This window comes from Hydra viridissima, unplaced genomic scaffold (assembly GCF_058129835.1).
Source record: "Hydra viridissima isolate aposymbiotic clone 2 unplaced genomic scaffold, HvirCarnegie_v1 scaffold_10, whole genome shotgun sequence".
NCBI classification, from domain to species: domain Eukaryota; kingdom Metazoa; phylum Cnidaria; class Hydrozoa; order Anthoathecata; family Hydridae; genus Hydra; species Hydra viridissima.
In genome coordinates, this window is record NW_028324309.1 from 4,847,072 (window position 1) to 4,861,813 (window position 14,742).

The following is a 14,742-nucleotide window of genomic DNA, read 5'->3' on the forward strand; positions in this document are numbered from 1 at the left end:
TCAGTTCTTTTCTCTTTGTCAAGTATGGCTTATCTTTTCACCATTTAGATCGTGTGCGCTTTCTTAAGCATTTTTTATTTACTATCGACTTTTCTGGGTAAGACTTTATAAAGCATAGTAAATGAAAAAGCTGTAAACAGTTGTCTCATAAGAATGCTTTTATAAGGAGAGTAATAAAAGAAAAAAAAATTTTTAATTGTGAAAGAAAATTCATCTGAATGAAGTTTTATGTAACCGTTGTTGTACAACCTTTTTTCGTTTCCAGTAAAAAATGACACTGATGTTGAGATTCGGTTTTTGTAAACAAATCGGAAAAGAAATCAGAACATTAAAAGACACGTGTAAATCGGTAGGCAAGATAAAAGTGATTTGTTTAGTACAATTTTACTTAGTTCATATTACATTTATAAGGAGTGTATAGTTAGCGGAACAATATTAGTTTTTTAAAGTAAATAAAAGTATCCAGGGCTATAAAATACAACAGGTGGTCTCCTGTAATCATCACTTGACTTCTTATGATTTAAATCTTTTAAATCAAAGTTTTTTAAAATACTTTAAAATTTTAAAACCTTTTTACATTGAAACCTTGGATTAAAACCTTTATATATTGAAAATTTTTAAAATTTAGGGGGTGGTTTTCTTACTTAATTCAGAAACAAAATGGATTTTTCCATTGATAAAGAATTCTTAAATTCTTATATTCTTTTAGTGAAATGCAGAAATGTGATTCTAATGAGTGTTTTGAAGGATTTTCTATTTACGAATTTAAATTTGTAAGAAAGAGTGGATATAAAGTAATAGAGCTTTTTGGAAAAAGATGGTTTGTAAGACACCAGAATCATTCATAAATCTTTTTTAACACTCTCGAAGATCGTGATAACTGTGATATTCATCTTGGTCTTATTGATTATTCTCAATTGGTGAAGGACTGTTTACTGTAGAAGTCAATTAGTGAAAGAATGTTTACTGTAGAAGTCAATTAATGAAAGACTGTTCGCTATAGAAGACAATTAGTAAAAAAATGGTTACTGTAGAAGGCAATTAATGAAAGAATGATTAATGTAGAAGTCAGTTAGTGAAAGAATGGTTACTGTAGAAGTCAAGAATTTGATCCATTAGAGTTTCTTCATGGTATTATTTAATACACGTGATTCGTTTCAAATTCGTTTTTGAGGATATATATATTTCTTTTAAATAGATTCTAGGCTGCATATTTTCATAAAATGTGCCAAAATATATACATTTGATGCATAAATACTCGAAAAACTAGTAATAATAATAATAATAATAATAATAATAATAATAATAATAATAATAATAATAATAATAATAATAATAATAATAATAATAATAATAATAATAATAATAATAATAATAATAAAAATAATGATGATGATAATAATAGCAATAATAACAACAATAACAATATACAAGTTGTGAAACGTAACGAATAATTAAACTAACAGGCATGAAATATAACTAAAAGCTTAGATACAAAAGATCATTTTCTTATTGGTTCGTTCCAAAAGAAACTTTCTTTTGAACAACTAAACATTTTAAACACAAAATAAAAAACTCGATAAACTGTGTTCGATAAAACTGCTTATGTTCTGATAGCTTCAGCGTGGACTTGCGTGTTAAAGCATAGGAAGCATGTATAAACTCAAAGTTTGTTCCATTTTCTGAATGCACAATGAAGGTTTTACGTACGTAGGAGGATTTATAGCAATAAAATATTACTTATTGGTTGAGTTTCAGTTTGCACAACCAATTCACGGGAATGAACTCCAGTACTCATAAGTCCCTCCTCATTAATTCCAGAACTCATAAGGAACTAAACTGAAGAATAATTTAAAGGCCAATGTCGATGTACACCATTATCTGTATAACTAGATGGGACATCGTGTTCTTGAATTACTTTTGATACCATTCCATTTTCAACTGGGTGTGCATGATTAAGATTGTTTCTATTTTCGTCAGTAGCAGGATACCGAACTTGGGAATGAGTTGCGGGTGATGCTGAGTCTACCGGACTATAGGGACTGTTCATATTTGAAAAATAGCTTTTACCGTTCATATAATCAGAAGTAGAAACACGGTATGCGCTATCTGATATTACTGGTGTGCCGTTTGGTGACGTCATTGTAGAAGATGGGTATGATTGATGGGATCCAGTAGGAGAAGATTGACTATGCGAACCAACCATAGTTGGTCCAACGTTATAGTTGGAGTACATTAGAGGGTAACCAGGGTTGATTGTTGACTGGTAACCATAACTACCATTCAATTTATTATACATATCTGTATTCATCCCATAACTCATTGTTTGTTGATAGCCGATTGGAGCGTATTTAGAATCTATACTAGGAATCATCCCTTGACCAATACTTGGATACGACGTATATATGTCTTTTTTAGTAGTCTTTTGCTTACGTCTTTTTGGCTTATACTTATAATCTGGGTGTTCCTGGATATGAACAGCACGAAGACGCTTTGCTTCATCTAAAGAGATTTTTTGATTTTCAGTTTGGTTTAACAAATTTTAAAACATCAGGGAATTAAGAGTTATGGCCGTTACCAATAAATGGTTGTTTTTCTTGCTGTGTTAGACATTTCCATTCTGCACCCAGTCGCTTTGATATCTCCGAATTGTGCATTCGTGGGTTGTCTTGTGCCATTTGTCTTCTTTTGCCGCGAGACCACACCTAAGAAAAATATAAATCACTATAGGAGGGCGATATGTATGTATGTATGTACGTACGTACGTACGTATGTATGCATGCATGTTTGTATGTATGTATGTATTGGAATTTATTTTAAAATGTTTAGGACTAAAAAAAAATTGTATTACTGGTTAATCAATTAAATTTTATTACCATGAATGCATTCATTGGCCTCTTTACATGGGACATATCTCCACTCAATGGGTTTGGGGAAGTACTTGGAGCCGTCCCAGGCGGAGATTGACTTTGATGTAAACCTAGTTGAGTAGTTTGAGGCGTCATAAAATCGGCTTTAGCTTGCGATGTTACCATTGCGTTCATAGCAGTTTAAATCTACAAAAAGATATTCACTTTCTATTTTTTGCGATCTGTTAGCAAGTCAAAGATCTAAAAAAAACTGTTCGAATGTTTTGTTTATCCGTATTTTCGGACTTTGGATTAAAATCGAGTTAAAGATATTCGTTATAGCTTGTGAGCGGGAACCAAACTTATTTAAACTGTTACTTTGTGTTTAAATAATCATACTACTTTAAAAAACTTTCACAATTTTTTTCAGCAGTTTATTATGTCATTACATTATATTACATTATATTATATCATATTGTTATATATAAAATTATCTTATATTATACTATATTATATTGTATTAATCGTATTACATTATATTACAATATAATATGGTAAACTATCCTATGCTAAAGTCACGTTTTAAAATTTTTAAAGCCGAGTCCAAGAAAAACAAGCGACCTATTTTTAACGTTTTTCAAAAATATTCTATCATATAATAGAATGAGAAAAACTCGAATGAAAGCAAAATACATAAAAGAAAATTTTCACAATTAAAAATTTTTTTTTTTCTTTTATTACTCTCCTTATAAAAGCATATTTTTACCTTTTTTTATGAATGCGTATTCAAGCGACCTACACTCTATTCTTTAGATACAATGAATTTACAACTTATTTCAGTAACTTTTATCAGACAATTTTTTATTGACAACTAGAGTTTTCTGATATAGCCGCTAAGCAAATCAGATATAAAGCCCCGCGTGTGTATTTAAAATTATAGTAGATTCACGCTTTAACGCACACACGCTTGTGACGTTTCGTGACTTTTTTTTTGTGTGTAATAATTAAAGAAAAAACAATTTAAGATTATGAGTAAGTGTAAATTATTCAAACAGTCATTTAATATATGCAGCGACAACAATAGGCTTTTCAAATTAAAATTTATGCTGCTCATTCCGGTATCATTATTTTGCAGAAATTTTACTGTCTCACATTTTGTTTTTGTTTAGTCCTTAAAAAAACTAGATTTTATTTGCTTTGTCTAATGTACTTCCGCATATTAGGGATTTTTTTTCTGCGGTTTAATTTTCACTCATACTGCTATTTACATTTATTGCTTGCTAAAGGCGGTGAAAGGATTCAACAAATACTTTCTCTACTCCACAAACGGCGACTTCTGGATGGCATTAGAAACATTTTAAGCATCAGAATATGCTTATGATTGTTATTTAGTACATAAAGTTAACATTCAAAATGGCAATTGTTGAAATGATTTACGAACCAATTCACCAGGCATCTGTTTTAAACATTTAAAAGAACTTTATTTTACAACTCTGTCTACAACGAGTAATAAAATTTTAAAAAGCTTTTTTGTTTTACAACTCTGTCTACAACGAATAATGAAAATTTAGATATGACTTTACACCTGCTACTAGCAAGAAAGAAATCTAAAACTGCTTTGAGGCTCAAACAGCTCAGCAATGCTTTTGCAGCAAATGTTGCAGCTGGTACTTATCTTATTCCTACTGGCATAGGCTTTGTGTTATTTTTATTTGATTGTTTTGATTAAAATTTTTATACTTATTGAACAAAGTTCACAAAATGTTAACTATACTTTAAACAATTAGGTTACTATAGAAACAACATCTGGAATGTACACACTGAATTGAAAGTTCATGAGAAATTATATGTAATCAATATCATATATTTGCTTTTCTTATCAATTTCGCCTAAATGTTAATTCAATTGAAGTTTAAGATCTCCTCAATGGGATACGAAGATCAAAAACATGCCTGCAGCAGCTTTACATTAGAGGGTTTTTACACGAGACCATGAACTGATAATCAGTTTTTTTTTTCTTTTGATATGCGGTATTTCGAAATTTTTCACAATCTAAAAATTAATAAATAAGTGGAGATTTTGAGTCTAAAATTTAAACTAAAAATAGCAGCCGTAAGTATCTATAAATTTTTAAATAAATAAATTAAAAAAGAAATAACTTTAGGAAAGTAAATAAAGAAAATGTAACTTCAAGAAAGTAAATAAAATAAAACTTCAAGTTTGAAATACTGCTTCTTTGGTTGAAATGAGCAAGAGTAAGAGGTTATGATAACAAATTTATATCACTAAATGTTTAAAGTTAAACTTGAAAGAGGACAGATGTAATAAATGTTTTCCAAGCTTGCCTATTATCCTAAATATTTACAATAATGTTGTAAGTGGCTTATTTTTCATCTAAAATCCTAATCATAAATAAAATATAAATGACTTGAATCTTTTAAGTAATATTTTTAAGCAATTTAATTGAATTATTCGGGTATGACTCCGGGTATGACGCTGTAGACTCCTAGAAATAAGTATTCCCTTAAGTGTTTAATTTATGGTTTAAAAGCTACACGCTCAAGTAAATAAGTTGTGTCCAAACCAGGAAAAGAAGTAGACTATTTAACAACATATAAAAATAGTCAAATCAAACAAAATCAAATCAAACAAGAAAAATAGCAGCATAATCACTATCAGTGTCATAAACTATCAAAGTAACCTCTACCTATTTCTGTTCAAGTTGGTCAAAAAATACTTTCAAAGAACCAGAAGAAAGGGGAAGGGAAAAAAAAACTTTCAAATGGCTCGGTCCGTACAAAATACATCCAGTTTCGAAAAACAACCTTTACTGTTTTCTTGAGCAAAATGGAAGGACGAAATAGAATATTTTTCCTTATCTAGGTCAAAAAGGAAACTCTTGATAAAAAATCAACTTAAAGTTGCACTTTTGAGGATCAGGTGCACTTTTTGGATGATAAAATTTTTTACTTGATATTAAAAGAAGAAAAACACTTAATTGAGGTATTAAATTATTGTCCACAATTTGCAGTACAAGAAATTAATTTTGTATTTTTTTTAATTTGGTATTTGTAAAGAGAAGATATCTTGTATTTGTAGAGATATCTTTTTAAAAAACGTTTTCAATTTTTTCTGAAATGTTTGTTACTTTGATTGTTCGTTTTATCCTTTCTTCAGCAACAAGTTGAAACCATAAAATGAATTGCAAGCAAGAAAGCATAATTCTCCTTTTATCACTTGAAATAATTTCCTGAATTTCGAAAAGAAATAAGGCTGAAACAAATGATAGAGAATTACTTTGTACTACAAATCGTGTAAAAGATATTCAATAACTTAGTTCTCTTATTATAGTATTTTTATATTCAAAATATTTTTAGTTCATAAAGCAATCAAGACAAATGAAATAGGGATCGCTATTTGTGAAGGTATTTTGCGCCCATTTGTGATGATAAGTACATTGCAAACAATCTTCATTACTTTTGTGATAAAATTTACAGCACGCAAGTTAAATAGAAGAATCATCTAAGAATCTTCTATGAAAGAAAGTTCTTCACTCTAGTGAAGTTATAGACCCAATCTGTTTTATGCATTTTTAAGGCTATAACTTTGCCTAACGAATGTCTTTTTCAGAATTTTGTTAAAATTCAAAGCTCAAACAAGTCTTATAACATCAGCTTGTCTTACAGAAAAATTTAGATGTAGTTTTTAAATTTAGAGGAATTCTTCTTACCTCTAGGTTCTTCTAATCCTCATATGCCATTTGCAATTCATCTCATCGCTTAGGATATTTAGATTTTTGTTCTTGGGGAAATTCATATGGCAATTTATGTAAATCTTTTGTAGTCAAACTAAAGTTTGATGCGAAAGATTTGCATAAATTGGCATTTGAATTTACTTACAACGGTGTGGTGGAAACTGATTTTTATTTCCGGCTGTAAAAACCTTGTTATGTGGTTGATAATCCGTAGTGAAGATTCTCAATTCGTTATACTTTTTTACTTACGGCAAATGACCAAGTTACTCCTGGGGGCTAATTTAACAACTTAAGTTTTTGGAGGGTGCTTAAATGAATGGGAAGCTTATTTGTAAACTTGGGTTCTTTCAAGCAACATTTAGATTAGTTTTGCAGAGTTAATCTTTCTTAACACTAAATCCACACCTTGAATAAACTCCCTTAGGGCTTTTTTAAAAAGGGGGCTTGTTATCAATTTTAACTTTAGAAATGAGGACTTATATGGAAGGGGGGCTAACTCGATCTATTTTGGTAATGAACAAGATTCATATTGCACATATCCAAATTTTTGGCTAAGCCTCTTATTTTCTCACCTTAAGTTATCCAGGACAAGCTTCTATGTATTTTTCTTTTTGTATGGTATCCTTTATAATTTTACCGGCCTCTGAATCTTAGCTTTAGATTTAAAAAAAAAAAATTCAAATAAAATGCAGATTAAAAGTCATATAAAACAGGGTGTCAGTTATATGTAACAAATGACACTTTGATAAACCATCCTACCATTATGATATTTCAAAAAAATATCTACCAAATCTTAACTGTTAAAAAAATCGCAAAAACACTTCTAAAAAATATCACTTTTAAAATAACTTACCTGAATATCAAGCCAGATTGTAATCAATCGTTTTAATGCCACGTTCACGTTTTTAAAAGGATTATTTACATTTTCATTTTAAAAAAATCATACGCACCAAAAAACACCAACTCCACCAAAAGCAAACTTAAATTGTCAAAAAAAAAAAAAAAATTTTACCACGTGGCTAAATGTTATGTATGTAAACTAGTAATTAAGTTCGCTAAATTTTCGATTTCAGGAGAAGTAACGTTGGAGGAACTCAAGGCACTACTTTTTATTTGTAACATTTGTACCCAAAACCACTTTGTTGAGATTTACTAAATCATGGACATCTAACCTTTATTACTAATGCGTCAAACTATAAATTTAAGTATATTCAACAGGTTGTAAATTTAAGTATATTCATCAGTTTTTTGTAAAATTTATGAAGGGCCTGCTTTTAATGAACAGTTCTCAAAGATTCTTTATTTTGAAGTTCAATGAGCTTTAGTCTGTCTTTGGCTGGTTTTTCATATTGAAAAACAAGCGAGGATGAAAGGTGGGCCTCAATTTGGTCCACGGTTTGATATCCCCGTAACAAATCTAAAGGATTTTAATGATAGCCATATTTTTGTTACAGTTGAAAAGTTAATAATGTCTTAACGACCCTTAACCTAACTACCTGCAGTGGCTTTCAAAAATATAAAGTAACTAAGATTTTTCAGCGATTACTTAAATTATTTCCGTGCTTTTTTAACAAATAAAAAAAAAGAAGGGAGATTTTTAAAAAAATATTTATTTCGAATATATTGTATAACCGAAATAAAAAAAAAGTTTTTTTAAAATGTTATTTTGGAAGCAAAATCAATCAAAAAAGAGAATTAAGTCAAAAAAAACTATAATTAAAAGTGTGTGTCAAAATGAAACTTCAGTTAATTTAAACTTAACAACTCCTAAATTAATTACACGAGAATCCTGAAAATTTGCACTAGCTTTGACCAATATAAATTATAAATACATTAAAAAAAAAAAAATTTAACAATTATTTCAAGAGATGTTTCAGTAATGAAATTCTTGGCACACCAGAAGCAGAAAAATGAGCAGAAAATGGGAAACAGTCTATCTAAAAATGTCCAAAAATGTCCATCCAAAAATGATACAAAAAGTCAACGAGAAATATAAAAATATGTGGTGTGTTACTTTTCTGTGTTCAAACAACGCTGAAAAACTACAAGCTTTCAAATGACGTAAAAGATTCACCAAGAGTTGGCAGACCGTCAAAGCTTAATTCTAGGGATCAAAGTTTATTGCATCGAAGGCTAAGGAAAGATCCAAACTTTAGCTACCAAAAACTGTCAGGTGAGTTTAGTAATAAGGCTGATTACGTTTTTAGAATTAAAAGTTATAAGTGGTGTTGAGAAAAAACTTCACTGATCAATAGAAGATTGATTTTAAGGTCATTATTTTTAATGATGAATGAAATTTTGAGGTGGTTAATTGTAAATCAAGATTTATCGTTAAAAGATTAGCTTCAGAGAAATATAAGGAAAGATTTTGTGTGCCAAGAGTACAATGCAGTAACAGCTCGATAGGTATATGGGGATGCATTTCTCATCAGGGGAGAGGATTCCAAAAATCTATACAGGAAAAATTTACTAGTAAAATTATTAAGAGACCTTGGAAAATAAGCTTTTACCTCCTGCTAAATCATTTTTTGGAAGACGTAAAAATTGAATTTTCCAACAGGACGGCGCAACGGCACATCCAGCCAACTCGGTCAAAGAGTGGTTTCAAAGACAACATATTTTTCTTCTACCATGGTCAGCACAATGTCCAGATCTGAATCCAATCCAAAATATATGGACAAGAAATTATCAAGAGAGAATGTGGAAAAGCGTTGCGCAATTGAAACTTGCACTAGAAAAAAATAGGAGCGAAATTCCAAAGGAATTATGTATGCATTTGATACATAATTCTGAAGCTATGCCAAAACATATTCGAGCCTGCGTAAAAGCACGTGGTTGTCATGCAAAATACTGAATTAAAGCCTGACCTTACATTTTCGACACATTTTTGTTCATTATAGTTTTTTTGACCTGATTCTCTCTTTTGACTGATTTTGGTACCAAAATTGCATTTTTAAAATTTTTTTTTTAATTTTGGTTATACAATGTTATCAAGGTTATGCCAAATAAAAATTTTTGGTTATAAAATGATTATAAATTCCAAATAAAAAATTTTTTTAAAAATCCTTCCTTCTTTTTATTGAAGTGAACTCCTCTAAGTCACGTGTTTCACTTCTTAATTATCCTTAATTGTTAAAATATTTTCTTTCTTTTTATAAAATAACTTTTGAACTTCTAATATTTACAATTTTTCAAAACCAGATAATTATAGCCTGGTATCGGAATAATATACTGAAGCTATTCATTCTTCATTCCTCTAAAATTAACGCCGTTCTACAGATTTTTAATGTACCGGCTGGCGTTAAATTTTTCATTTTCGTATTCCAAAAACTTTAAAAAGATCAAAACCAAACTTTGTGATGAAGAAAAACTTATTATTTATGATATCATACTTATAATATGTTATTTATAATATTTCTTTTTTTTTTTTTAATATTTACTTTATAGTAAATAGGCAATAAACTTACGCAAAACTTTTTCTTGTTTCTTTTTAAAGGCCTCTTTTATATTTTAACTTTTTTTAGGCAATCGGTTACAAAAGGCGAGCATCGCCTTATTTTATATAATTTTTCTTCAAACACTTTAGCTATTCAAATCAAGAAAAAGGGCTTCCTACCGTTCTGTGATCCGACACGTTTTATGTCGCTGTGAAAAAGAAGCCACTTTGAGATGGATGCAAAGTTTAATCAAGAAGATTTTTATGTAAAGTTTGAACTCAATTTTTTAAGTTTATCTTTCTTAGAAAAAAGATTTTAATTTGAAACCCCAAACAAATAACTATAAATTTGTAGATTTTTGTAAGATAACACTTTGCTTTAAAAATTTCGCAGTATTTACCAATCTAATACACGTTTGAAGTGTTGCCCTCAGAACTATAAATCCATAATTTTTTTTGTAAATTACAAATGACATTTGCACATTATATATATAGGTAAGTGCAAAATAATATCATGAATACATATTTTTGAACTTGAGGTACGTTCACATTTACTATTATCTTTAAAAGTTTGCACTGAGAAAAGTTTTTTTCTATTATAAACCGTACCAGCTTGATATTTTAAGTGGTATTTTTTATGATACCATATAAAAATAGCCTCTCTAAATGTCAAAGTGGTCTATACTGAGGTTTTCTAATAATATATGACGCTGTGTATGACTGATATCAGATGTTAAACTTTATGTAGAGCCTGGGGAGGGGAGAAGCGGGGGCTTATGTGCATTCCGACTTCTAAAAGTCAATGTCAATTATGTTTCATTTCCTCGTTCTTATTCTTTAACAACTAACACAAATTTTACAAGAAAAAACTCTTTTTTATGAAGTTGTATCAAAAGTAATTAGAAAGTTTTATCGATTATTTTGACATCCGAATTTACCATTGTTATTTATCAGTTTTGTGCAAATTTGTTCGGACACAGGCTTTGTTTAAAAATCCATATAGAAACATAAAATTTATCAATCCAAAACATAGACAATCATAAATTCACACTCATATATGCCACTATATACCAAACTCATTTAAATAAATTATGAAATTCTGTACTGCGTTCTTTTAAAGCTGCATCAAATTAACTATTCAAAAGTTATAAATATACATTTGAATATTAAGAAAAAAAAGTAAAAAGAACCAATAGTAAGAAAGGGAAGTTTTAATAACATTTCTTAGAGATTTGAATAACCGAATCTATACGTAAAGTTTTCCGAATTTGTAGTCTAGATTTCGGTTCCTTCTATTAATAATAACATAGAGCTACATAAAATAACTTCAAATTTAAGAACTTGCAAGAATTTTAAATAAAACACCTATAATTTACGCTAAAACACTTTTTCCTCTTCAATTACAATAAACTCCTTTATTCAGCTGCTATAAACTCCTTTATTCAGCTGCTATAAACTCCTTTATTCAGCTGCTTTATTGCACGGAAAGAAACCTGAACTAATAAAAGGTTTGCAAAACAGATGTCAATGACGATGCCAAAACATAAATTGCAAGTTTTAAGATTAAGATATCTTTTTTTTTTTTGATGGAAAAGTAAAAGTCATTTCAAAAGAGAACGCATTTATCATAAAAGAGAAATTTTGAGCATAAAGTCGAGTTGATCTTTAACTTTAAGGTCGGGTAGTTGACTCGTTATTCTTCTTAACACCTGGTATTTGATGAGGTTACTCGGCTTTCTTTATTTGTGATTACAAATGTTTCTACAGCATTTCTTTACATTTCAAAAAATTATAAAGATAATCGCCAGATAAGTTTTATCAGTATGTTTATTTGTAATATTTTTTAAAATTTAGTATCAATTGTTTATGTTGTCATGTAATAATGAAAAGTTCCTTCAATTCAAGTAGCAACTAACCTGCTCTTAGCTCCATCGGGCGAAATTTAGTGTCAATTGTTTATGTTGTCATGTAATTTTGAAAAGTTTCTTCAATTCAAACAGCAATCAACCTGCTCTTAGCTCCGTTGGACGAAATTGATTACTTTTGAATAGAGCCGCTTTAGCGTGATGATACTCAAAGGAGACTCCCAAATAAATTAACTTTTAGACAGTTTTCACTGAACTTAAAGTATTGAATAATTTTCTCACAGTAATTTTCTTGCAGCTAAAATTTAAACGAGTTCTATTAATTGCGTTTTTCGTGTAAACTTTACATAAAATGAAACATCATTTAGGTACAAATCAACCTAACTATAAAATGTTCATATCAGCATATTTTCATGTACTTTGGCTGCTTCAATTATTCGCAATCGGTAAGGGTTAAAATTTTGTGACAACTATTCTTTTATTAGAAAAGTACATGTATATGTAATAAATATCTGTGTGCGTGTGTGCGTGTGCGCGCTTGTATGTGTATCTGTGTATCTGTGTGTGTGTTGTTAAAGAGAATTTGCATGAACTTACTTTTATAGTTTCTGTATCAGCGGGCACGCCTTTCAGTGACGTAGAAGTGATCTTTCCAATACGTCATCATAAAACCCGAGTAAAAGATGATTTGAGCACATTAAACGCGGTAAGAAATGTATAAAATAGATATTTTGCTGAGGTTAAATTACATATACGTAATATTGCACAGGTCTATGAAATATGTAAAAATCGTAAATATACAAAATTTGATTACGCTTTTTTCATCCGCTACGTTTAGCAATAGTTAGAACATTTTTATTGCCGTTTTAGAATGTTATACTAGTATTGACGAGAAGTGATCAACACAATAGTGGAATAATATTTAAGGCACCTAAGTTTTGCTTTTAAAAGCGTATTTTTGTAAATTTCTAAAATAGATTATTACTCTAAAATAGAGCATCGGAAATAGAAAATCAGAAGTGATTTGAGATGCAATTTTTCAAATAAATATTTACACAGACTAACAATGAAAAAATTGTCTGAAAAGTGTAAAATTCCATCCCGTAAACTTTCTTCAAAAATTAAGCTAACACAATCAAGTGCTTCATTATACATGAAAACCGGGGGTTAATACAACTAAGTACCTAATTATACTTTATAGCCGGGGGTTAACGAACATCAAATATTTTACCAAAACTCAAATTTTAGTAAGACTTCCATAGCAGCATTCAAAAAAAAAAAAAAAAAAAAAAATTATTTATTATGCAATTACATATACTTTCCCACTGAATTATTATAATATACTTTACTTGTATTTAATTATTATAATATATTTAATACTTAAGTTGTCAAGAAAGTTATTATCGTATATTTAATAACTTTGTATCTTTTTGTATCTTATATCTTTTTTTTTTATAAATAAAAATCCTAACGTGTTGAAAAACATTTTAAATAAAAAAAACCGTTACAAACTATAATTTAAAGACCATTTTAAAGCAGCAATTTTTTCTATGTCTTCATTATCCCTGAAATCATACGCTCTGCTTCCATTGGTCTAACGCTCTGCATCTATTTGTCTATTATGTCTTTTCTGCAATTAGTGTGCATTTTATAAATTTTGGTATGATTTTAAAGAACTAAAATACAATACATATGTAAGATAAAAACTTAAGATTCTATCAGCAGATCTCAGGCTCGGATATACTGGTTCATATTCCATTTACTGTTAGTTTGACAAACTACAGTTAGAACTTTAGTTCACTGTAGATACTTCATTTTTTATTTTCTCTTGACAATTATTCAGTTATTCGTTAAGTAAAATAACTTTATGGTTTTTAGATAAGCATTCTTGTGGCGTAGCGAGCAACCTAGTAGCTTTAGGCCAGTGTATAGCTAGGAACCTCTCACAAAAAGGCTTTCATTATTTTGTTTATACATATATAGTTTTCAGCCACAAGTATAACATGCATTATTTAAGCCATAGGTTTAAAAAAATATAAGCAAATTCGTCTCGGTTAATATTTTTAGTTTAATATTTTTGATTGCAAACAAAACAAATAATAATTAAGAAAAATTTAATCTTAAATTTTAAATTTAATCACATCTTCAATTAAAAGATAAAAATAAATCATCAATGTTTAACTGCTTTGCCAGTATGTTTTTGACATACACACACACACAAAAGAAAGAAATATTGCATAGATGTGCCTCTGTCTTTTCTATCATGACACTTCGCTGGGGATCTATTGGCTTTAGCTTAAAGCATGAACAAGTATAAATCAAAGCAGCGCACACTAGCAAAAAAAGAAAGTTTATTTAATAACATCTTTGCTTTTTTCTCTAATTACTTTAGATTCGGTCAATATCATTAGATCAATAAAAATGAATTGTAAACAATTTTTGTACCAGTTCTGCCTCTTTTCTCGTCCTTTTAAAACCAAATAATGAAAAAACTCTCGAGCTTGTTTTTAGTTTTTGTTGATTTTTGTTGATAAGAAATTAATTCTAGCTTTTTTTAAAATAATTTTCTTATTATGAAGCAACACGGCATAAACTAAACCAATTGATTTTGACGAAACAATTTATGGACGATCGCAACTATGAAGTTTAACACGTTATTTGAAACTTGGAATTTAGCTAATTTTAATTTACAAAAATTCGATTAAGGAACACAAGGGTAACAATTTATTTCCCATGCCGTATCAGTTCAAACCATACGTGATAGAATACAGTCCTCCGAAAAGTAGGCCGTTTTAAAATGAATTTCACGAAAAATATTTTGTTAACTTTTAAAACAAC

At 29.2% G+C, this 14,742-nt stretch overlaps 2 protein-coding genes across 5 annotated transcripts in view; one reads left to right on the forward strand and one right to left on the reverse strand.

The window, feature by feature from the left end:
* Nucleotides 1-1,369: 1,369 nt before the first annotated feature.
* LOC145193496 (uncharacterized) lies at nucleotides 1,370-10,344 on the reverse strand. 2 transcript variants are annotated; one of them, XM_090065683.1, is made up of 4 exons: nucleotides 10,220-10,344; nucleotides 2,877-3,056; nucleotides 2,579-2,705; nucleotides 1,370-2,502 (listed from the first exon to the last, which is right to left on the reverse strand). In XM_090065683.1, exons 2-4 carry the CDS (start codon nucleotides 3,042-3,044, stop codon nucleotides 1,835-1,837), a joined length of 963 nt encoding a protein of 320 aa, XP_089921809.1. In that variant the 5' UTR covers nucleotides 3,045-3,056; nucleotides 10,220-10,344; the 3' UTR covers nucleotides 1,370-1,834. The 2 variants fall into 2 exon arrangements, with proteins under 2 accessions (XP_089921809.1, XP_089921808.1); XM_090065682.1 differs by lacking the exon at nucleotides 10,220-10,344 and adding an exon at nucleotides 3,616-3,754.
* A 1,291-nt stretch (nucleotides 10,345-11,635) lies between these two features.
* The window catches only part of LOC145192795 (uncharacterized), a 34,648-nt gene continuing 31,541 nt past the window's right edge, over nucleotides 11,636-14,742 (forward strand). The window contains exons 1-3 of one of the 3 annotated variants that reach the window (XM_090065730.1): nucleotides 11,636-11,860; nucleotides 12,273-12,350; nucleotides 12,510-12,610. In XM_090065730.1, the coding sequence (XP_089921856.1) occupies nucleotides 12,296-12,350; nucleotides 12,510-12,610 (156 nt within the window). In that variant the 5' untranslated portion in view covers nucleotides 11,636-11,860; nucleotides 12,273-12,295. Of the gene's footprint in view, nucleotides 11,861-12,180; nucleotides 12,351-12,509; nucleotides 12,611-14,742 lie in introns of those variants that run through there. The other 2 variants (XM_090065731.1, XM_090065729.1) reach the window with 2 other exon arrangements.